At 33.3% G+C, this 23,645-nt stretch overlaps 4 protein-coding genes and 1 long non-coding RNA gene across 8 annotated transcripts in view; 1 reads left to right on the top strand and 4 right to left on the bottom strand.

Moving 5' to 3' along the window:
• The first annotated feature begins 766 nt into the window (after window positions 1–766).
• LOC107043146 (NPC intracellular cholesterol transporter 2 homolog a) lies at window positions 767–4,073 on the top strand. Its single transcript, XM_015264487.2, has 4 exons — window positions 767–928; window positions 2,342–2,455; window positions 3,160–3,341; window positions 3,854–4,073. Exons 1-4 carry the CDS (start codon window positions 856–858, stop codon window positions 3,953–3,955), a joined length of 471 nt encoding a protein of 156 aa, XP_015119973.1. The 5' UTR covers window positions 767–855; the 3' UTR covers window positions 3,956–4,073.
• An 11-nt stretch (window positions 4,074–4,084) lies between these two features.
• LOC107043144 (serine/threonine/tyrosine-interacting protein) lies at window positions 4,085–8,305 on the bottom strand. Of its 3 annotated transcripts, XR_001461208.2 has the most exons (6): window positions 8,005–8,305; window positions 7,713–7,808; window positions 6,852–7,003; window positions 6,586–6,774; window positions 5,174–5,548; window positions 4,085–4,376 (listed from the first exon to the last, which is right to left on the bottom strand). XR_001461208.2 is itself a non-coding variant. In XM_015264483.1 (5 exons), the coding sequence occupies exons 1-5, from the start codon at window positions 8,056–8,058 to the stop codon at window positions 5,341–5,343; spliced, it is 699 nt and encodes a 232-aa protein (XP_015119969.1). In that variant the 5' UTR covers window positions 8,059–8,305; the 3' UTR covers window positions 5,080–5,340. The 3 variants fall into 3 exon arrangements, 2 of the variants coding, with proteins under 2 accessions (XP_015119969.1, XP_015119971.1); XM_015264483.1 differs by lacking the exon at window positions 4,085–4,376 and having other exon boundaries at window positions 5,080–5,548; XM_015264485.1 differs by lacking the exon at window positions 4,085–4,376 and having other exon boundaries at window positions 5,080–5,548; window positions 8,020–8,304.
• Window positions 8,306–9,281: 976 nt separating this feature from the next.
• On the bottom strand, window positions 9,282–12,171 carry LOC107043090 (nascent polypeptide-associated complex subunit alpha). 2 transcript variants are annotated; one of them, XM_015264400.1, is made up of 5 exons: window positions 12,083–12,171; window positions 10,583–10,964; window positions 10,396–10,491; window positions 9,801–9,959; window positions 9,282–9,595 (listed from the first exon to the last, which is right to left on the bottom strand). In XM_015264400.1, exons 2-5 carry the CDS (start codon window positions 10,955–10,957, stop codon window positions 9,581–9,583), a joined length of 645 nt encoding a protein of 214 aa, XP_015119886.1. In that variant the 5' UTR covers window positions 10,958–10,964; window positions 12,083–12,171; the 3' UTR covers window positions 9,282–9,580. The 2 variants fall into 2 exon arrangements, with proteins under 2 accessions (XP_015119886.1, XP_015119887.1); XM_015264401.1 differs by having other exon boundaries at window positions 12,040–12,128.
• A 730-nt stretch (window positions 12,172–12,901) lies between these two features.
• Window positions 12,902–13,481, bottom strand: LOC107043126. The gene is made up of 2 exons (XR_001461207.1): window positions 13,371–13,481; window positions 12,902–13,080 (listed from the first exon to the last, which is right to left on the bottom strand). It is a non-coding gene; the product is annotated as an uncharacterized LOC107043126 (long non-coding RNA).
• Window positions 13,482–22,228: 8,747 nt separating this feature from the next.
• LOC107043046 (regulating synaptic membrane exocytosis protein 1) overlaps window positions 22,229–23,645 on the bottom strand; it is a gene marked incomplete at its 5' end in the record, with an annotated part of 50,838 nt that continues 49,421 nt past the window's right edge. Inside the window, 2 exons of the mRNA XM_015264347.1 lie at window positions 22,229–23,007; window positions 23,530–23,637. Of these exons, the coding sequence (XP_015119833.1) occupies window positions 22,706–23,007; window positions 23,530–23,637 (410 nt within the window). The remainder of the gene's footprint in view (window positions 23,008–23,529; window positions 23,638–23,645) is intronic.

Genomic DNA, 23,645 nt, shown 5'->3' with positions numbered 1-23,645 from the left:
AATGTTTTTTTGGGCTCAAATGAAAGAGCGGGTCGAGAAATGGCGTGCTAGGGCCTCTAAAGATGGTTGTGATCCAGGGGAGACCTCTAGACCCCAATGTTCTATACATACTCCTCGACCCCATTGTCCTCCTAGACAATGTTGTCCCAACCCGGTTTCTGAATTGAAAACAGACATCATCTTTAGAGGCATTGAACGTTGAACGAGGACATTGAACGAGACATGAACGTTGATTCCGATAATTCAGGCGACGGGCTATCCAGAACTCTCAAAAGTATGTGGAAAAAGTGAAAAATGAAAAAAAATTTTTTTCATTTAGGCCAAAGTGTCAGATCTTGGATTTTCCCCGGGGGAAAGTCGACTTTCGCCAAAATCGAATTTTTTCGCCAAGTGAAGGTCCATTCTGTATCTACTGACGATTCTGACGTCAATGAAATACTCGGAAACGCGAGAAATGTCGAAATAAAATTTTTAGTTTCCCCTTGAACATTCAAAATTAAATAACGAAAAAATAATGAAAAAAGTATGATTACGTGATTCTCATTAACAACATGTAAACCTTCCGGTATAACATTATCTCAGACGGTGACGGTACCCTCTCCTCAAATATCTCTTGAACCACGAAATCGACTCATTTTTCTTAATTCTCCTTCGCGCGGTAACGAGAAACAATAGCATTGGTCACGACAAGTTTGTTATTCCTGCAATACTCTTATACCTACACGTATACGTATACCCACGACAAATTATTACGTGATGACTGTTTGTATTGTTCACTCGTGTTTCGACTACTGGTAACTCAACGAGCTAACCAGTCGGGCAATTCAATACGCCACCAGACACCGAATTGTCAAGATGTGTCGAACTATTTGTGCTCTCGTTGTCTGCCTATCGGCGCTTGCCAGTGCTGCCGAGTTCAAGGATTGTGGTAAGCGATTAATTAGATATTCCTTATTTTTATATTTATTTTTATTTATATATTATTAAAATGGCCTCACGTATTCTGACCGAAATTCCAAAACAGTTCGCGGTATTAACGACGTAAAATCGAATAAAATCCACAAAAAAATATATTTTAAATACTCGAACATCTTGTTATTTACAATATTGACGCAGTTGCTACAAATGATCTTTTTATTTTCTTATCGCCATAATTATCTGTCGCAATTAACTATCATGAATGGAGCGACTGATTAATTATGACGAACAGCGGAAGAAATATTCTCATTTTTTGCGTATTTATTTATTTTTTGTATTGAATCCTTGACCATTAGTTGTCAATTTTTTGCCATCTCTTTTTCACCTTAGTCGCAACAACTTGAGGTTTCCCTCGTTCGTATTTCTTTTGCGTAGGCAGATAATGACGAACCAAGTTGAATGATTATATGAAGCATCTCAGTAAGTGTATCACGCGTTTGTTCTCAAATTATATTCCGAATATCTTTTGAGGGAACGAAATAATTTTTGTAGCAATTTCTTCTCTCTAATGAAAGATTTTTTTAATTTGCACATTGGTAATTATTTAATTGGTTAAGGCTGTTCCACGCATTGATAATGATTCAATTTATTATTTAATTTATGCCTTGAAAACATCTAAGGTTTGACCTAGTAGATGGCCCGGAAATAGAATAGAACACGTGTGAAAAAAATTAATAGAAAACCTAGAGAAATCGCTAGAAATGTCTATTGGCATTCTATAGGAGTTCTCTGGGGTTTCTATAGGATTTTTATTGGAATTCCATTGAAAAATTCTATTTGTTTTTGCGCTGATTCTATTGGATAAGAAAAAGTCGATAGATTTTTGGGCATTAATTTTCTAAATCTTTTCCACTTGGATTCTGTTATGCCAAACAAAACAAAATCCAATGGAAAAAAATTGGAAAATTTGTGTTCAATAATTTTAATAGAAAAAAAATCTCCAGAGAAAAAATCGCACGTAAATTAAAAACATATTGACTTTTTTCTATCAAATAAAATTCTTCAATCGAATTCCTATAGAATTCCAATAGAATTTTCCACCGAATTCGCAAGATTTTCTGTTAAATTTTTTCACGCGTGAAGACGATTTTCTTCTGTTGTAATTTTTATCCAAACGAGACTTGTTCGTTTTTCTCCCATCGTAGATCCCACGCGATGATTCACCTCGTCAAAAGACATCTAATTCGATGTGACATATACCTAGAACAATTACGGTTGAGTAACGGAAGAACAATAATTATCTTGTTTACCTTTGTCCGATAGCCGACAATGAATGACTTGAGTTCAGCTCCATTGTGTACTATTTGGGGACAAGTATAATTGGACACTCGACTGACCCGTCTCTTTGTCACTGATGTTTCAGGGTCTTCAGTGGGAAAGTACAGCTCTATCAGTATCAGTGACTGTGGAGCCAGTGATAGCGAGTGTATTCTGACCAAGGGAACCAATGCCACCATTGAAATTTCATTCAGCACTGGTGAAGAATCCATTATTCTTCTAGTGAATTGGTCATAATTAAATGAGATTGAGGAAATCGAGAGTAGTCTTTTCAATTCAGAGCAGAATATTTTTTTTCATTCGATAAAACAATTTTATGATTCATCTCCACGGCAAATTTCCAAAGATAAACATAGCGAAGACGATCAAAATTCTGTTTGATTTTTATTAATCTTCTGCTGAAAATTCTATCAGTTTTTGGCCGATTCTGGTGAAATTTTACAATTCATCTGCACAAATTTCTTCATTATTTAACAGGAATATCTCATTCTGTTGAAATATTTTCTATAGATTTTTTTGCTTTTTGTTTGATTTTTTTTTAATAAAAAGAGAAGAAGAATAGAGAGAGAGAATAAACTTAAAAATGGATGTCCACGAATTTTTATCGAAAATAAAATTAGTTTCTATGGGACATTCTCTATGAAAAGAGTGGCCGTAAATTAATAGAATTTTTCTATGAAATTTTATTGTACGTGTCCATAAAAATAGCGGAAGTACGTAATTTCAAAGGAAATTATGATGTTTTTATGATGAAAAAAGAATCATAAAATTGTGGAACAGATGAATTGTACTCGATAAAATTATAGAATTAGGAAGGGCAATTGTCGTTCAGATGTTAAGATAAGAAAACATTGCGGTCAGGTAGTTACCAATTGGGAAATAAGGTCAATCACAATGTTACAGTGGAGCCCGTCAATGCTGTTAAGGCAGTTGTCCATGGAATTCTAACTGGTGTGCCCATACCATTTCCAATTTCCCACCCAGATGCTTGTGCTAATCCGGACACTGGGATCACGTGTCCTTTGAAGAAGGATCAAGCGTACACTTACAGGAAAACTTTTCCTATTCTAGCTCAATATCCCAAGGTGATTTAGCGACGTCCAAATTTCGTTATTGTTGCGTACGAATGGAGGCTTTGCAATCGTTCAAATTTAAGTTTTTTTTGTGTTGGAGCAACTCGTATTAAGGATATCCAAGTATCTTTTATTGTTCGGTACAGGTCACACTATAAATTCAATCATTTTACTCCGAATTATAATTTTTTTAAACATTCGGTGTTTATAAATGTTAGTTATGCTCGTAATATTTAAAAAATGAATTTTTTAAATTATTTCATCAATTTTCCTCCAAAACTAAACTTGCAGAATTTGTTTCCGATTGTTAAAATGTTTCCTAACGGCTCAATGTCGATATTTAATTCAGATTTGCAAAGTTTAAATCATAAAATCATTATAAAATGTAAATAAAAGTCCGGAAATTTAGGGTCGAAAAAATAGCCAAAGTACTTAGATATCCTTAACAAAAATATCTACGCTGCATAAAGACAGGCAATGTCGCACTTGTTCTTTCATTACCCTGAGAAAATTGTCTTTTACAGGTGAAGGTTGAGGTTAAATGGGAATTGCAAAATGAAAAGAGACAGGACATCGTCTGTATCTTGATTCCTGCAAAAATTCAGGAAAAAAAATCAGCGAACTGAATGATTTTTCAATCCATTGACAGCGATCGACTGAATATATTCCACTATTGTTTTTTTTGTATTCATTTCTGGTCATCAGGTCAAAGATAAAATAGAATTTCCAGGTGAAATTTGAAAATACTGAGCTCACTTTATTTTCCGAACTTCCGTAACACTTTATTAATTAACAAACGCTAGTAGAAAATGAAATCATTAATCAAATTTTCGTTTATCATAAGTTAGAGTTATCACTTTTAATGCACGAGGCGCCTACGATATATTTTATATTTAATTAGATAGTTAATTTGAACAACACTGTGGCAATTATCTGTGATCCACTTGATCCTCGTCATCACTGTTATTTTTGTGATCTTTTCCACTCGAAAATCCTGGGACGAATACAGCAATACGGCAATAATAATATTACAACTAATGAGCATTTCTGCGAAAATGAAAAATCACAAAAAATCAATTTACAAAAGAATAATATCGAATTATTTTTGAAGAGTTAATGTCCTCGAATAACACTCCCTAAGCACTGAATCGATTAGTCAATTGATCCGAAAGTCACAGACAATATGAGATCTTGAAGAACGAAAACAGAAAGTAAAGTGTACAGAAATAAATTTATTAAATACGAAAACAACGAATAATACTCTGAGGGGGGAAGAAGGGATATATTCCGTTCATATTCAGCGAGAATTTCACAATTTTGTTGGATCTTCACGCACACGAAGTACTTCCTCACATTTTTAATACCAGAATTTTAGCATTCGAGTGGCGAAATTTAATAATTCAGTAGTGAAGTTGTGAGAAAATAATTCAGTTCCGCTCAGATCCCGTTTTTTTTAATTCCTTGAAATTTAAGTCTCAACAAGAACCTTTTTTGTAAAAGGTTGTACAACCATTTTTATCCAGTATCATTATTATAATTTATTTAACAATTCATTTCTTATTTGTGGTTATTTAATATCCGAAAGGAAGAAGTAGTCCTAGAATTTTTTTGGAACTACTAAAGCTATTTTTGCGACAAACAAATTTCATCTCAAGACAATTTTTAAATTGTCAGCACTAGATTAAATTTTTTTTTTGTAATTTTGAAATTGTGACTCGTTTGAGGAATTTTTTTTTATTTTTCAGTGTAGTTCTCACTCTACAAAATATTTTCCATCCCCTCTGAATCCCATGATATTCATGAAAATTAATCTGTTCTCAATATAAAATTTAGTATAAAATTACCTCAGTAATGAGTGATTTCAACAAAAAAAAATTCGCTCGGGAGAAAGGCCTTTCGTCATTTTTTCCTAAAGTGAAAAAATATATGACGATGCACTCGAATTATTTCACCACTTCACTGCGAATTTCAGATCCGTTTCATCTCTTGAATGTCCTCAAAATCCCCATCATCAACTTTCCATGGCGTCTGGCCTGTCGTCTAACCGTCCGCTGACCATTTGATAAAGCGATCGTTTTGTGCATTGTCTTGTTGTACTCTGGTCGTTACTTGTTGACTTCTGGGCCTGATAAATCGGCTCGTACTCCCTCAGTTGTGCCATGAAACCGTCGTTTGGATTTATGCAGAATCTTCGTTGTTGGACCAGTGCGTATGCTCGTCTGGAATTCAATTTTTTCCACCGAATTAAGCTAAATTAATTTCTTTCAATGATAGAAAAATGATTGGAAATTTTATTATTTTTATTATTAAGATTGATAATTTTAATAAGATGTTTTTGAGACGTTTCATTTTTTTCGAAATTTTCTCAAAAGGGATCAATCGGATTTGATGAATTTTTCTATGAATGCAGACTTTAATAAGTTCTAGTCATTGACATCAATCGAAATTCAATTTTTCATATAGATTCGAAAAAATTGATATTTTTTCAAAAATTGATTTCTCAACGATCACTCAAAAAATAGTCATCAAAATGGAATTAGTCATGGCTCAAAAAATTGATAACAATATCCTCTTGCAATTCGTTGTTGAGTTATGGCACATTGTTTATGCGATTTGAAAAAGAAAATCGGTATTTTCATGATTATTGAAAGAATTATCAATAATAGCAATTAAATTAGGGCTTCAAAAGTATATTTCAATGGCTTCTTAATCAAGTTGAAAAATGGTGAGAACAGCATCATTGCTTACCAAGTTACACAATACCGTCATGAGCTTTTTATATAAAAATCTCGATCTCTATTAAACTCAGGTGCCAGTCTATTATGTTGAATACTTATTCATATTGATTCATGGTCCCGACTAACTTCTGACAGAGCCTGGGTTCAACTCTGGCTAAATCCTGAATAAACCCTGATTAAATCCCGGCTGTACACTGATTAAACCTCGATCAAACCTTGATTAAACCCGGACTGAGAACGAATTCGAGTCTTGAGAGGGTCTGAATGTAGAATTATTTGACAGAAGAAATAATACGCAAAATTTTAACGACATTTCAATTGATGATAGTACTGTGACTTGAAAAAATAGAAGAAGAGAATACTGAAACAAGAATTTAAAAAAAGAGAACCCATTCGGAAGCAAGTGGCTAATTTACTAGCAACAATAACTACAAGTACTATATAGTTGAACAAATTCAATTATTTCTCTTAGAGGTGTATTTACTTGGGTCTAATAAAGTGCAGAGCTTATTACTCACGTGTGGGAAAGTCCGTACAACTGCATTACGTATGCAAGGACCAGAGCTGCTGACCTAGAGATTCCGGCGTTACCATGAACCAAAACGTGTCCCTGGGAATTTAATCCTTCATCTATGAACTTTTTGACCGTGGGAAAGTGCTGGATTATGTTCTCTGTCGCCACGTCCGCAATATTCAGTACTAGATATCTGATGGAAATAACAAATGTATTTGTAGAAAGGTCGAGCTCATTTAGTTTGTGGGTGAATATGAGTTGAACATTTACTTGAATTGGTCAGGGAAGTTTGGCTTTATGAAGTGCGCCTCGATGTCCTGTCTGACGCACACGATGTGGGTGATTCCTAGCTCCTGCAGTTCAGGGAGCTTTGAACGACTTGCTGCACTGTAGGGACCTAGGTAGAGCCCAGGGATCACCTCCTGTTGGAGTTATTTATTTGTAGAAAACGATTCTCCCAGTTTTGTTTCCAACAACTTGAGAATAAGAAAAAAGTAAAATGGAAGGAATTGAAATTAATGAGATTTGTGAGAGTAGATGACTAATGAAAATCCAAGAAGGAAGAATTAATTAATTCAAACAAATTAGTCGCAATGAATTATTTGTATGGGAATTCCTCATCATTAATGCTACAATTTTTTTCAGTTCTACTTCTCCTTTTTCATTGAAAATAGGATAAGTTGTATAGGAAAATCGAATTCTATTGATCGTTTTTATAGAATATTTTCCACTGAATATTTCTATTGACAGAAAATGTGCTGATTAGCTGTGAAGCTAAAATCCAATGGAATTTCCTAGCGAATTCCCTACGTTTTTTAATAAAATTTTGTTGTACGTGTCTCCTTGAATTTTTTTTATAGATCAGAAATGAAAAATAGTGATTATATTCGAAGAATTCTCCAAAAAAATATGCTTTGGCGATTTTTTAAAGTTTAATTTTCAGTTACAAAAAATTCTGGGCCATCAGAAATAACTTTGACCTAAAAAATCAGATTCCTAAGGAAAAATCATGCAAAAATAGTGGTTTTTAAATAACATTTCCTCTGAGAACGAAAATTTTTTGTTCCAACGTGAACCTCTTCTCAACTAATCTAATTAACAATCAATTCACTCGAATTAATAATGAATTACCTGCATGCTCCTCCTCATAGTGTACGTCCATTCCTTGGGTTGCGCCAAGGACGAGATCCTTGAGGGTTCCTCAGACGAGTCATCGTTGGGTATTTCCTAAAAATAAAAAAATTCTCTCATCTCTCATTCATCTCAAGAAATTGAATTTTTTTTTATCAATTCCTCTTCATTGACGAAAACATCGTTAACTCGAGGAAATATGGAATGGAGATACAAAAACAATAATACAAGATCATCACGATAACCTCGAATCGTGTCGTTGACTCGTCCACATAAATAAATATATCATCACCTCGTGGATACTCACGTTCTCCTGGTGCATCCGGTTGTTATCGAGAGACAGCATCCTCCTTAATTTTGACGTTAAACTGTCAATGGCGATGATCTTCCTCCCGTCGCACGGGAGATGGTTCTAAACAAACGCCAGTTGTTTTTTACTCTCAACTAGGTGTTCGACAGGAGATCTTCAAGTAGGGGATGAATTTCGAGGAATTGTGGGATTCACTCTGCAATCATTGGAAATTGATTCGCTGATGATCTTTGAGTTGAATGACTATTCAAGGTCGATTAATTATTCATTATAATATTTAGTAATTAATCACACTTGTGGCTGCATTTTTTAATGTCGGGGATCTGGCGGGAAGTTTGAATTCTTGACATGAATTCGCAATTTAACGATTTATCAACTGATTTCATTTAAATTATTCCATTTTCAGCGATTAGGCAAAATTTTTCAATTTGCATTTTTTGATGCATTAATTATTGATGTGATGTAAAGACGATTTTTTCATTCAATTGACAATTGTAAATGAAGAATGGATAAGTTAATAACCATTAAATGTCAATAATTTTTTTTTGTAATTTAATGGATTCCATTTGAATATTTTAATTTAATTTTAGACAACTCAATTTTTTTTACTATATTTCGATTATTGTTTGGACGCACAATTGAGTAAATAATTTTATTTACACAAGTTTGAATGAATTTGAAACATTGTATTTAAAGAAACTATCAGAATGCTCACTTTCAGGGAAATTCATGAAAAATACAAAATTTTCAACAATCATCATAAAAATCAAATCAACCAATATAGCTATCGCTTTCATTTTCGAACTCGTTCAAAAGGACAGCCAAACGAATTTTTTAAGCCATCATTCAATCAATTCAGAAAATTTTTTTAGTCATCGTGGGACAACCGATTTTCGGAAAAATTCGAAAATTAAAAAACTAATCGATGAATTAAATTTTAATTAATGGCGCTTGATAGAACTCTCACCAATACCTACATTTCAAAGAAAAGATTCAATTCTATCCATTCATTAGCGAACAATTGAAGAAAAATCATACTTGGTCAATATAACACAAAAAATCCAAAACTTAAATTTGAAGGATTACAAAATTTCCATTCGGAATCAAAATAGAAAAATAAAATTTGCGAAACGTATCGTTATTTATCTCTAATTTTAACAAATGGAGATGACCATCAACATGAAAATGGGAATAATGGGATATTTAGGTTCAGGGTAACCTTTAACTTCAATTGTATCAAAAAATAATTTATAAAAACATTCATGATAGCGTGTTTATTCATTTTGTGTCATTGATGTATATACATGTAGGTGTTTGACATTAGTGACGTGATTAACACGCCAATAGGATTCAACGATCCTCATAAATTTTCATCCAACACGGGCTTCCATATTCGTTTATCAATTTCTTGTGTTAGTTCTTCCAAGTGGTTTCTTCCCAGACGAAATTACAAAAGAATAGAACAAAGTAAAACGATGACTGATTCCGAAATGATGATTTATTGTGACTCTCAGCAGTTGGAAAATAACTGCTGTGCCTTAACTCCTAAACTGTTTCATCACATCGTTAATTCCTGAAATGAGAGAGAATGGGAACATTAGTTCACTTGTGGTCGTGATTAATTTGTCTCATTGCGATCGATTCTGGGGATTTTCAGTCTGCCAAGATTTTCAACAATTATGTTTTCTGACTGTGAAATAATAAGCGAAACCTTCACGTTTTTCATCAGTAAATCCCCGTAATCATGGTGGAGAATATTTGACAAGTGGTTTTATTACCATAATGGCATTAACGATGTCGTTCTGATTATTTTTGAGGGCCTTGATGGCTTTCCCTCGTGAGACGTTCGCCTGCGTCATCACGAGGTCAACATCCTTTTCCTCCACACCCGTTTCGTCAACTTCCTCCTCGGATTCTTCTTGAATTGGTGCAACAATCTGTCGATGAGAGAGAATATTAATATGATGTTGACAATTTTTTGCTGAAATGTCGGGTATATTTCAAGGAATTTCGTCATTGAACATTCAAAATTTTATGGAAAAATCATTAGAAATGGTAAATTTTAGTTCAATTATTGCACAAAAATTGATTGAAATCAGAAAAATTCAGATAAATGTGTTCTTGAAATTTCAATTAATTGAAAATTCAAGAAAGTTTGGGAATTATCATTTGTTTGCAGTTCAAAAAGTTGAAAATTCATAATTTTTTTGCCCAAAATCGAGTTTAACATCACTTCCCTAAAAATTACTAGTCAAATGTCCATTAAATTAATTTTTTTTTCTATCAAAATAACAAAAAAACATTAAAATAATTAATTCCCCCCGAAATTTTTGAATTAACGGTGACTTTTGTTAATTATTCAAGAATAATTACCGTTGTGCTACCCCCAGCCTCGGCTGTTGACAATGTTGGTGGCTCCTTGAACTTCTCAGCAGCTGCAACTTGCGCCTGCTGGCTGAGATCTTCAATCTAAAGAACCAAAACAAGAAATCAATTAATTAACAATCTCGTTATTATCGAGAAAAAAAATGATAAATATGTGAATGATCGAATAGTTCACCTTAGCCTCCCCAAAGATGATGTAAGTGTCAGATGCGGGGTTCTTTAGGACATCTGGCTTGTTGATAACGAAAAGGATGTTCTTTGATTTGCGAATGGTCACCCTGTTAACACCCTGCACCAACTTGAGTCCAAGTTTGCTCATGAGTTTTCTCGCTTTCTTCTCACTTCTACTCTGTTTTGCCTTGGAGATAACATCGATTGGTAGTCCACTGACATTTGTACCAGAGAAACCAACTCCACCAGCTGCTGTTGGGTCCTCGAGCTCGGGAATTGAGTCGTCAGAGTCGGAGTCTGTGCCTGATCCTACCGCCTCAACCTCCACCTTCGAGGGCTCGGAGCTCGCTGCTTTGTCGAGTTCGGTTAGTTCTGGCATTTTGTAGCTAAAAAATAATTTCATCGGTTATGGGTTGAAGACAGGGGGAGAGTTATTGCACATTTACTTCTAGAATTTATTCATTTGTAGATTATAGTCCTCATTTTTGAGGGGTAGAGGTTTAGAAATTTATCAAGAGACTGTTTGTGAGGAGAATTTCATGTTTGATTCTGGGGATTTTCAGTCTGCCAAGATTTTCAACAATTGTTTTCTGACTGTGAAATTATAGCGAAACCTTCACGTGTTACATCATTAAATCCCCTTAATCATAACGAAGAATTATTTAAAAAACGATTTTGTTATATTCCAATGGATTTTTTCTGATTAATTTGGGCTTGAAAAAAAATGTTTTTGAAGAATTTTGTGATCTAAAGAAAATTCGTTAATATTTTCTGATGAATTTGATGGATTCAGATGTATTTGTGGAATAGGACATGTAATTTTTCCATCTCTCCAAGAAATTTCGCTCTAAGAATTTGTTGTTCAAGTTTTTCAGGAATATCTTTAGAAAAAAGAGGTTTAGGTAGATTCATCAAAAAACATTGTTTATAGAGAATTTCATGGCTCACAAGAAAGATCTCTTGATATTTTTCGATAAACCCAATATTTTCGGAGATATTCGAACAATAAATTGCGTAAAAATATCGACCAACCGTATTTAATCGCTCAGCCACAAAAATGATCTTTAAAATTATACAAATAGGGACAATTGACGATAATTTATTTCCTAATATGGTTAGCCGGGTGAGCCATTTTTGGATCAAAGTTCCCTGGAGCGAATGGCGCCCAAAGATGCACCGAATCCCCCCTGGGGCATAACCAAACGTTTGATGAGCTAATCTCACCAGCAAAACGTGAATAAATATTTTAAATTGGACTGGGAGGATTTTCAGGGTTAAAAGACGAAATTCAACGTGAAATTGTGCTTAAAATAGGGATAATTAACTTTTTGTACGATGCAGAGCGGAGGACGACATGATCGGCAGTTTTGGTCATTGACCGGTGACAATAGACACAGTCGCGAGTGGATATTTTTTGTAAATTGCAGGGCAATATTTCGCGATGATTATTTGTGGACTTACAATGTGTAATTACGTGTGATGTTCGTGATATATTTGGATTTACCTTGGGTGTGAGATTCTGACGGTCGTAGGTCCCTTTACGAGAGATGTAAACTAAGGCCAGTTCGCATGGGCGTGGGAACATGTTGAATGGGGCTTTAGGCGTTATTCTCATCAGTTTACGAACGCAGCTCGGACGGTCGAAGGTTTCGGAACGCAGTGATTATTGCCGCCGGAATTCAAACGGACGAATTATTGAAATGAAAGAAGAAGGATTGAATTATTGAGTAAATAGGAGGTAATTGATTAATTGAACAAATATAATTTTTTTTAAACATACAGAAGCGAAATTAAATGAATCAATCTTTCTTTTTTCTTTGATCTATTCATGAACATGAATAGTTTTTTACAGAAATTCTTCATTTCACGTACGAGAAAATTCCATAGAAAAATCCAGTGAATTCTTTAGACAATTCTATTGTATTTATATTGAAAAATACTACAGTTTCTATGTGGGTTTTTTTATCCGATAGAAATGTTCATAAAATTGCATTTTTATAAACAACTTATTCCACTGATTTATTTTCTCGAAAAATTCTTCGGCTGAATTTTTTAAAGTTTTTTTTTGTTCAATTTTTTTAAGGAAAAGAGAAACAAAATAGAGTGTGAAATTTTTGAAAATTCGTCTCGAAAAATTCTTGTAGAAAATCTCTCAATAAAAAACGTTGTATAGAAAAATGAAATCGCTTAGTTTTTGGAGAATATCTCCGCATCTAAGGTAGTTCGAGAATTCCTCATTTGCGGCGACATATTTATCTCTTCTTTATTTCGTTAGACGGTGTATGGGAAAGTAGTTGGTATAGTGCAATAATGACAAATTCACTTAAGTTGTTCATAAATTCTTCATATTTATTGTCTCAAAATAATCGATAGAAACGACTAATAGCGTCTACTCATTGGTGGCACACATGCCTGCTTCCCTCCAGCAAATGATGTGTTGGTGTTGTGGCCATCGTTGACGGCACTCGTCATCATTGTCACAGACGAATTCAGGAAACAGTTCTATAAAATTTTTAATCAAATGTCATTAGTCCTTACTAGAATCTGCCCCGACATTTCTATCTCTCATCGTCGCCCAATTTCTTTTTTCAAAGTTTTGCTGCTAATTGATCTGGTATTTTTACCAGCTGCGGGTGAAAAATGATGGTGAAAAAAAAAATCGAATGATCGGTAGATTCTCATAATCAGCCTTATGAAAATGCGATGAAAATACGTTTAGGACTCTTGACTTCATTCAATGCCCAAATGACCAATAATTTAACTGAATAATTATAACGAAACTTGAGACTCACCGCCGGCTTTCACGACCATAGCAACGAATGCCAGCAGCAGGAAGACACATAGGAGCTTATTCATGGTGAAATACAGATTGTAAAGTGTGAATTCAGGCATTTTTCAGGCGTTTATATACCGTCGGTCAAGGTAGACTTGCTGATAATCGTTTACGTACTTTTTCCTCTTCACCAGGAAGTATGTTTACTGCGTAGTCCATTAGACCATGGAACAAGTAATTAAAAGCATTTTTCCTATCTATTATTGGTATCATTGAGGAAACTTCTCACTCTGAACGAGGCAAAAAATATAGGAATGCATTTGCATGAAAGATATCAACACTATTTAGTGACATGCAATTATTAGTCATTCAAGCATTATGTGATTACCCCTTTGGCAATGTGGATAACGTCCTAGGAAAATTCGAGAAAATTCTCAAAAACAGAAAGTGGTGGATCGTGTATTGCATATAGTATAGATATTTTTGCAAATAAATTAGCAATATGCTTCCGAATGGCCGCTTTGCACATAATTTCCTTCATCATGTATAATTCATTGTTTATTTAATTCTATTAAATTGAATGAGATTTCTTTTCAATTAATTTTGTCAGATTTTCAACTTAGTTGAATATCATCATTATCATTATTCTTATTATCCCTTTCTTCTGTACAACCGATTGTCTTTTTTACGGTTCTATCTCTTCCCTCAGTCCTTCGATAAAATGTTAATAGAAAAATTTTATTTACACATAGTTGAATGAATTTGAAACATCACATTTGAAGAAACCATCAGAAAGCTCACTTTCAGGGAAATTCATCAAAAATTCGAAACTTTCAACAATCATCATAAAAATCAAATCAACCAATATAGCTATCGTAATCATCTTTTAACTTCGACTTAGTGGCATCAAAACAAATATTTTAAGCTATGATTGAATTCATTTGAAGCATGATATTCAAAGATATCCCCGGAATTCTGATTTTCAAAAAATACAAAATTTTTGCAAATTTTCAAATAAATCAAAATTACGATTATTGCTATCGACTTCATCTTCGAACTCGGCCAAAAGGACATCCAAACAAATTTTTTAAGCCATCATTCAATCAATTTAGAACATTTTTTTAAATATCGTGGGACAACCGATTTTCGAAAAAAATCGAAAATTAAAAAAACTAATCGATGAATTAAATTTGAATTAATGGCGATTGATAGGGCTCAATAATACCTACATTAAAAAAAAAAGATTCAATTCCAACCATGCATTAGCGAACAATTGGAACAATAATAACAACAATTGGAAAATAATTTATCGATATAGTGCATAAAAAATCTCAAATCCATGAAAATTCATTATCTGGAAGTTTTATTTAATTTTTCATCTTCATTATTTCATTTTACATATCTCTTGGCATTTAATACATATCGACAAATTCAAATGCTCAATTTGAAAACTAAAGAAAACCCATTTCTGTCTCACATTCACATTTTTAGACAACTTTATTCATTTAATATTGTTAGCTACAAATATCAGTCATTCTCAAATCCTCCAGTTGTCAATTCAACTGACAAACCTCTCGCAATGATGTAACATTGTCCGTAGATATAATTTCTCTTACACTTTGTAATCTGTATTTATATACAACCTTTCGACAATATGTCTCATTGCGTTGGATTGCGATAAGTCATGTTCACATTTTTGCTTTAAAAAAATCAATGAGTAGCGATAATATTAACATTCATTATTATATTACATGCCCATCCACGTAATCGTCGATCTTCATTGAACCGTATTCCTCATTGAATGAAATCGGTTAATATCGTAGCATCTTACGTTAGTTGGGATATTGTAACTTTAATCGAGTAGTTAGCAAATATAAAGTGATCTGCAACATTGACAAATGTATAAGTAGTTCTTAGAATATGTTCACAATAGAAAATTGTTATTCATCCCACCAGACTTTCATAGAAAAATTATATTCTCCAATTAGCCTTTTACTTTCTGATATGAAATAATATTTATGTTAACGTGGAATTGAATTATAATATTCAATTTATGGGTAGATATTATTGTGCGAATGTTGATTAAGGATATCCAAGAAAATTGGGAGAGAAAATTGTAGGGCTTTCAAATAATTATCGTTTTAGGAAGTTTGAAATGTAACAATTGTTAAATTTTTGGAAACTGAGATTAATCAAGACCAGTTGAATGTCTCGCAGCTGATGATGATCGGTTAAATCGGCATTAGTTGAAGTTACTGAGATTATTACGTATTATGTAGGAAATTCAGTTTTTAACTACATTTATAATTTATTATTTTTGTGTTATTCGAGTGCTTTTGGGGGAGAATTGTTCATTTGGATATTTTCTCTCAACTTTCCGGACTTTTTTTTCTTTTATCAGTATTGCGGATGTGAAAAAATTCGGTGACATGTCGTGTGACACATGCCAGTTGAAGAAATTGACGAATGACCTTCATATTCTCAATCTCAATACACGATTAAAAATTTTCGTCTGAATTTTCCGTCTCAAATCTCGGACATTTTTATCATGTTTAATTTTCACTGAGATTTCAGGAAATTTTGTCATTGAAAAATCAAATATTTCATTGATTTTCTACTCGAATGATCTGAAAATTGATAGAATACTTGATTTTTCAGTTCAATTATTCCGTGAAAATTCGAGAAAACTAGGACAATTCAGGAAAAAATTGAAAATTTATGTCATTTTGTTCCTGAATATTTAGGTTTCATTAAAAATTCAGTCAAGTTGTGAAATTTCATAAACATTTTTCTCCTAAATCAAATTTAATTTAATTTTATTAAATTAATGTCAATATTAATTTAATTGAATAAAATCAATTTTTAATTTTTTAAAAATTTTGTCAATTTAATTTAATTCAATTTTTTTTGTTCAATAGAAATCCAATAGAATTGTCTAGCGAATTAACTGGCTTTTTTTAAATTAAATGTTCACACGACTGTCATAAATTTGACGATAATTTTCACATTCCCAATCAATGCCCATTAAATCGTCGATCAATTTCATTGATATTACACTCAATTATGTACGAATCCTATCATCATGGGGATTCTCTTCCTCAAATATCCTTCAACACTCAAGTAGAATGAATTGTCATGCTCCCTATTTTGCGATAATTTTCTCGTTTCCTTTGATAACTGCCAAATTTTCATACTCTAAAATTTTTCCCCTCGTCGTTGATTAATTGAAATTACACACCAGAATTCTTTTTTTCTTTTCATTTTGTTAATCTAATTGTGACATGTGCGATCGACAACACCCAACATATAGGACGTCACACTAATTTTCGGTTTTTCAATATCTTCACCGTTTGTGGCGATGATATTATCATAAGTCGTATGACCTATCTATAAGTTTAAGGGTATCTTTTTCCCCCAAGTTCTCGACAAACTTTATTCACTTCTCTATTATGAGTTAATTGATCTCATTATGTTGAAAACGATATTTATGATCTATGAAGAGATTTATAATTCACTGGAACATTGAACGTGCGGTAAATTAATTTATGTCACATTTTTTTCGGTTCAACTTCTCTGCCAGTTTCATTTATGGGTCCCGGTTAATTATTGAAATGCCTCTGAGCACATTTTTCACTCCAATCATCTCGGCACTGTATTCACGCTCTACTTAATGATTTTTCGGACAAAGAATACGTGTATTTTCTTTTTCTACCTTCCGAATTTTCATCTCATCAAGATTGTCAAACACCTAGAACGAGTACGACATAGATATGTTAGGGAAGAGGCCGTTGCTTTGATTTTATTTTCCTTAGTATTAATTCTCATTGTACCTTTGAACTATGGATAACTGAGAAAAACCAGAGATGACTGATTGTTGTTTATTGAATTATTTCAGTCGTAAGATTTTTTTATTGACTGATGTCAGGAGAGCCTTTGAACGTGGAGAAAAATTACGAAACCGGAGCCTCATATAATTCTCGGTAGAACGAATGTATTTACCCGAAAAACATATAAATCTCTCACGAGATCAATTGCTACTACGAAAATTATCATGTTTCGGTGGAAACTTTTTTTTTTGTCCACAAGTAAATTGATTCAACAAGACGAAAGATCTTGTTCGGCAGAACTAATTGTTTCTCTCAGTGAATTGTAAAACTTTACTGTACACGAATCGTAAGATATTCTCCGCAAAAAGTATTTTTTATTGAATTACAATTCCGCTGCACCGTTCGTATAATAAAATTTTCCGCGATTTTCTAGATAATTTTTACCCAACGAATGGCCGCCAAAGACTCCATATTAATGTTTTCTAAAAATTCCATTTCTGTTTCATTTGAAATGTCAGTAGAGTTTCTCAGTTTTAATCCATTTTTCAATCGGTATCGTTGCTTAGGAATTAATCTGAAATTCAACAACGGATGAGCCACCAGAATGTTTTTGCCGTTAAAATCAGAAAGATTGATAATCTCGACTTCCCCATGCTCTGATGATCTTTAAACCCTTGAGACCATTCCGGTTTGAAGGATCATCCGTAGTTGATTTCATTATATACATGAATCTACATACATATCTCTACGGAATATTCATGAATGTGAATCTACACATACTGTTGTATAATGCACTCGCGCCTATCGGTTATACCTAGTTTATTAATAATGCAAGATTTAGGCTAATAGATTCGATTGTCAAAGATACATGTTAAGTTCAATATATATTATTTACTTCTTACAGTTTGAAAGAAAGAGTTTATCGCATATGCACTTGAATAGATCACGCTTTGCGCAATTAAGTAGGCCATTTTTATATTTCTTTGATTTTTTTTTTTCGTAGAAAACATTTATCTAGGTAAGCGTTTAGTTCCTGTGAAATTTCGGAGTAATAACATATCTCAACTATTTATCAATTAGTTATTTAGCGTTGATTAGGGCTCCTCCATTGCTGTAATTGATGTATTTTCCCTCACAACCATTTGGTGATTTGGGATTTATTTTTTGGTGACACCTCTATCTGACACAGCCTTGTGATGTTCCTGGTCAATTCATCATTAAAAATTATCACATGGACAATTCATCGTACGGACATTCCAGCGCTTGGACAATTCATCACATGGAACATTCTTCACAATTAATCGATAAAAAATAAGCGGAATTAAACAGTGGGTGTAATAAATAGTGTATTTCATCACGCTGTGTGTAAAGTGACATTTTATGCACGCAAAATCCCACTTCACACGCATTGTGATGAAAAATAGCGTCCGACACTCGTGGGAAAAGTGTTTTTTGATCCGTGGGAGGGCAGCACTCGTCTTCGGCGAGCGCTACACACCTCCCACACGTAAAAAACCACTTTTCCGCACTCGTATCGAAATACACTATTTCATAATTGTGGAGAATATTTATTAACAACATCTGGCTTTGAATTTCCATTCCAATAATTGAATATCAAATGAATTCCGCAATTTTGTTTGACGACATTAGACTCATCATTAAATATTTCAATAATATTTTTCTTCTTCACTTTCATTGTAAAGACTCAATAAATTAGGAAGTAATTAAGAATTGGACGAAATTCGCAATTATGATGGGACCGCCGACTAATAGCAGAATAAATTAGGCTTTTGATTAAATATTTCAATCATGTTTTTTTTTTCACGTCATGAATTGTCGATATAATGGAATGAACTGGGCCTACTCAGTCCACTGAGCCCACTCAGTTGTCCTATAATAAAATGGGATGATGACTAGTCGTAGAACCGTGTTCATTAGTGGTAGAACCAAATTTTTTTATGAATGTAGGCGGGCTGGTTGCACCAAACCCTGTCTGTCACTACAATTGTTATTGTAAATGACGGGATTCATCCAAAATTCATTCAAGATGTCTATAATCACAGTTGGATTATTTACGAATTTTTCTGGAAATTTTTTGTAGATTTTCTGCTCAAGTTGTTAGCAATCGAAGCAGGAAACTGAGCTGATAATACAGTTTCATACTAATTTAAAAAATCCATGTATAAGAAATTAAATCGATTGTTAATCATTTCTAAACGAAACCTAGGAAAATTCGAAAAAAATCGTGCATTAGCTGACAATTGCAATGAACGTCCTACAAAAATTTCAAATCAATGTCATCATTTTTTTTTTTTCGCACAATGTAGTCAACAGGGGCTAGTGTAACCAGCCCTTTGCGATCACAACTCCGAAAGATAATGCAGTTAAGAATATCACCAGAATACACCAGATTTATGCATCATTTCTCAGCAATAATATAATACTCCGAGTTTCAATTTTTTCCTCATTTTTTTCCACTTCTCATCACATGTGATACGTATGTTTATATTCTCTCAATTTCCAAGACCCCAGATTTCATATTCGATGCTAGAATCTAAATATAAGGTATAAAAATTTGTGAATGAAGGAATTATCACTTGAATGAAAACATTTTTTTTAGTGATTGCACTCATTATATCAGGATTGTCAGTGTGGAAAAGAGTTTCATCGTCTTCTCGCACATCGTTCGTCATCTAGGCCGTTGTTTGAATCTTCATTTTTCTTTCACAAAGAAGAATTATATTTTTATCGTTTCATTTTCTTGGGATATTAGTTTATCATTTAGTTAGAACTATTGATTCTACAACATCGTTATATCTTCTCCATTATCACCACTCTCTTCTGATAACGTCCAATATTATTTGTGAAGTCCATCACCTAAATGCACTGGACACCGATACAGATATCGATTGATTCTCTCATTTTTCTTACACTTAATCATAAAATCCCTTGAGAAAGAGGGAAGGAGCGAGCGAGAGAGATTGAATTATTGCACTACAATTTTAATTTTGTGTGTCATGTTGTTTTTATTTCCTCTCCACTAATCATCAACTTCAAGGTGAATTGCACTGTCAGCTCATTGTCTTCTCATCGGGTGAGACGAGCCCAAAAATTTATCAAATCCCTTATTTACTCAATATTCTCATTAAAATCTCTCAACATTCAATTCTCAATTCTTGCGGCTAAACTGTGGATATATGTCTCTATTTTTTTTTTAGAATAACATTAATTCATTTTCGAGAATGAAGATACTCATATTTATCATCTGCCAGAAAAATAGTTCAATTTATTCTCTTATCATTAACTGGGTAAATACGTTCGATCAATATTATTCCGTTATTCTTCCTCTCTTTCAGTTTTTGTACGACTACACGGAGTATGTAACACCGATTCATTATTTTCATTCACAGAAATTCTTCGTTAATCATTAATTAGCGATTGCAATTATTTTCGCGCATTTTCGAATGTCTTGATGAGGGCAAAAACAAATTAATTCTCTCTTCCATTGTGACTCGACCAGCGAGCCGTTCTGGGACACACGAAGTGATCATTAAAGCTAGGTATTTACGGTGAAAATACGATGGGATTTCAATCGCAACCGCGAACCGTTAAAGTACGTTTAGGCCGTAAATTTGAGTTTAATGATTTCTCTCATTTTTTTTTAACATCTCCTATAATTTCCAAACTCAACTTCCACATCGACCACGCTATCGTTAAAGTAATTAGTTATTACTTTCATACTCGCTGATTTATTTATAATTTTTTCAAGGGGAATAAATATCGAGGCGATTCGCAGAATTCATCGTTGCTTGAGGATACATTGACGAGATTATCGAAAAATATAGATTGAACCTCGTCATCGTGGCGATATTTTCTTGCATTTGTCGGAGACTCGATCGAATCCTTGTCTGGATCGATCAGGTGACGATTTTCATTTAGATGTCGATCGACTCTCCTTTGTTTTCGCGTTTTACTTTTTCCTGAACAATTTTTTAGACACTAACTTCTCAGTGCGGTTCGCATATTCTTGAGGATTCACGTACTGTTCTTTTAAATTCTCGTAAGGGAAAAATGGACCCCTTTACTGGTGCACTCACGACGTGGCTCGCAGAAATATTTTTTATTTTACAATAGGAAATTAAAGGATGGGAAATGGAGAGGATTTGGGATTCGGTAGATTCTCTTGTGATAATTTTAATAAATTCATGTTCATCTTCATCTTCATTGATGTTAAGTAGCCAAGAATATCAAGGGATGTTGGAGAAAATAAATAAAAATAAGATTTAGATAACTGTCATTTTCCGTAATTATTTTAGCTTCGCAAAATGACAATTAAATGAATGTTTTTATTTTCTCGAACATTCTTTGATATTCTTGGAAATTTTAATAAAATTGATGAGTGATTTTTATAATTTTTCCAATGCAATTTCCATTGACAACCGATTGTCCTTTATGAGTTCTTTCGATACTACTTTCACTTTTAATATTCTATAAAAATGTTCCTCCGGTTCTGATCACTTTCTGTTCAGATTAGTAAACATTCTAGTCTTTTCCACGGAGACTCTCAGGGCAATTTTAATTTCTTTACTGCATCGTTAAGATCATTTGTCTGTGGGTTTGATATTTTGCATTACTGGGATATCAAAGTTGGTATTGTCATCAATTAAGTGGCAAAATAGGATAAGTCATATTTGGGATTGTTTTTGATGAATTCTGATTGATTATTTTTTCAGAGAAAAATCAAATATGTTTACGTAAAGGTCTGGACAAAATTCCTCCAATCTCGTTCGGTTTTCTGAATATTTGTTAATTAAAAATTGATTCCCAAGTTCCATTGCGAATTTTAGCAGTGTCGATTGACAAATTATTTTGATTAAAATATAACAGAGCAATATAAAGGGGCAATATTTCCTGATAATTTTATTTGTTCATAAATTTGAATAAATACACTTGAAAAAAATGCCATTGGCATTCAAAATATTTTGCAATCTCCTCTTATTTTCTGGAGTTTTTAAAATTTTCTCAATTTTTTAAATGGTTAAATAAAGCATTTAACCAAAAATGATGTCAAAAAAAAAATTTGAAGGAAGAAACTACGATCGGAAAAATTATTTTGTGATCTATAAATTGCATTGACTTATCCTATTTTACCACTTCAATGCTGAATTATCATTTTTCTTTTTTTTCTCTCACTAATGATGAATATTTTTTTTCACCTTTCCCCACTTAAAATTTTACCACTCATAGTTAAGAAGCTAATCTACATCTACGATTTTATTAATGTATCTATTATATCCCATTCATCCACAAACGAAACTCGTGTAATGATTGTCATTCTGAAGGAAATATTTCTCAAAAAAATCGTCTCCAATGAACGAATAAATTACAGTAGTAATAGAGCCACGGATATTCAGCATATTTTTTATCAAGATATTATCTTGACAACCGACTCAGTCTCATCCTTGAGCAGCAGACTCAGTCTGAGATCGAGTTCACCAGCTTCTAGAGCCCATTTTTCCCTCAACCATCAGGGTGAATCAGCATTGTGAGTGCCTAGGGTGTGTATTGGAAATAGTGGATACCAACCAACTGACAACTTGGTCAGTGGCAGTAGTTCAAGATCAACTTCAGCACCACCGAGGCCCTGATTACTCTCGAAGCCCTGCTTCTTCTCCCAAAGCATCACTAGTAAATTTCTCCCCAGTGCATCGCAACTTCCGTATTTGAGGGTCTGCCTGTACTGGGGATTTCGTGAACGACGCACAACTCGAGTCTTCCTTTTGTGTAGCCAACGTTCACCGTCTCTCAGATATGTTTTTACGTAAGTGTCTGAAAGCAGATTTGATTAGAATAAAATTTGTTTTTTGGTTATTCTATTTTTAGAAATATTTTTGGTGGGTTTATGAAAGCGTTGGAAGCGAATTTCCCCATTATTCATTCGAGTAATTTTATGAAATATTTAATTTTGACATTCTCTTCTTATTCTTCTTCTTGTTAAATTTTGAAGATTAAGGATGAGTTTTCAACTTATAGACAGAGTTATCTTCTTCGTGTTGCTAAAAATTTCAATCGCGTCATTTACCTGTTTAACAATGTTTTTATTCAATGTTACAACTCATATTTAGATCAGAAAAAAACAGGTATATAACAAAATTAAATGACAAATATTTTTGTATTAAAAAAAAATTCATCTCCATCTCATTTCCATGATATTAATAATTATTATAATTAATTAATTCTAATTAATTGATTCTAATTATTAATAATTAATTCGCTTTTTATTCGTTGTGGATTTCAATTGCGTTCAATACTTGTCTTTTTGCGCGTAAAAAAAGCGCTTCATTCATTTACCTGGTTCTTCCCGTTCACCTGGACATATGTCTCGTGCGGTTATCACCTCAACCTCGAGTGTTCCCTTGCTGAGAAACAGGGCAAGTTGTACCTCACCATTTCCCATTGCTATGAAA

The sequence above is a fragment of the Diachasma alloeum genome, unplaced genomic scaffold (assembly GCF_001412515.2).
Source record: "Diachasma alloeum isolate Michigan unplaced genomic scaffold, Dall2.0 Dall_scaffold_00547, whole genome shotgun sequence".
NCBI lineage: Eukaryota > Metazoa > Arthropoda > Insecta > Hymenoptera > Braconidae > Diachasma > Diachasma alloeum.
Note: the sequence above shows the minus strand (reverse complement) of the source record. Positions and strands in the feature narration are given on the sequence as shown.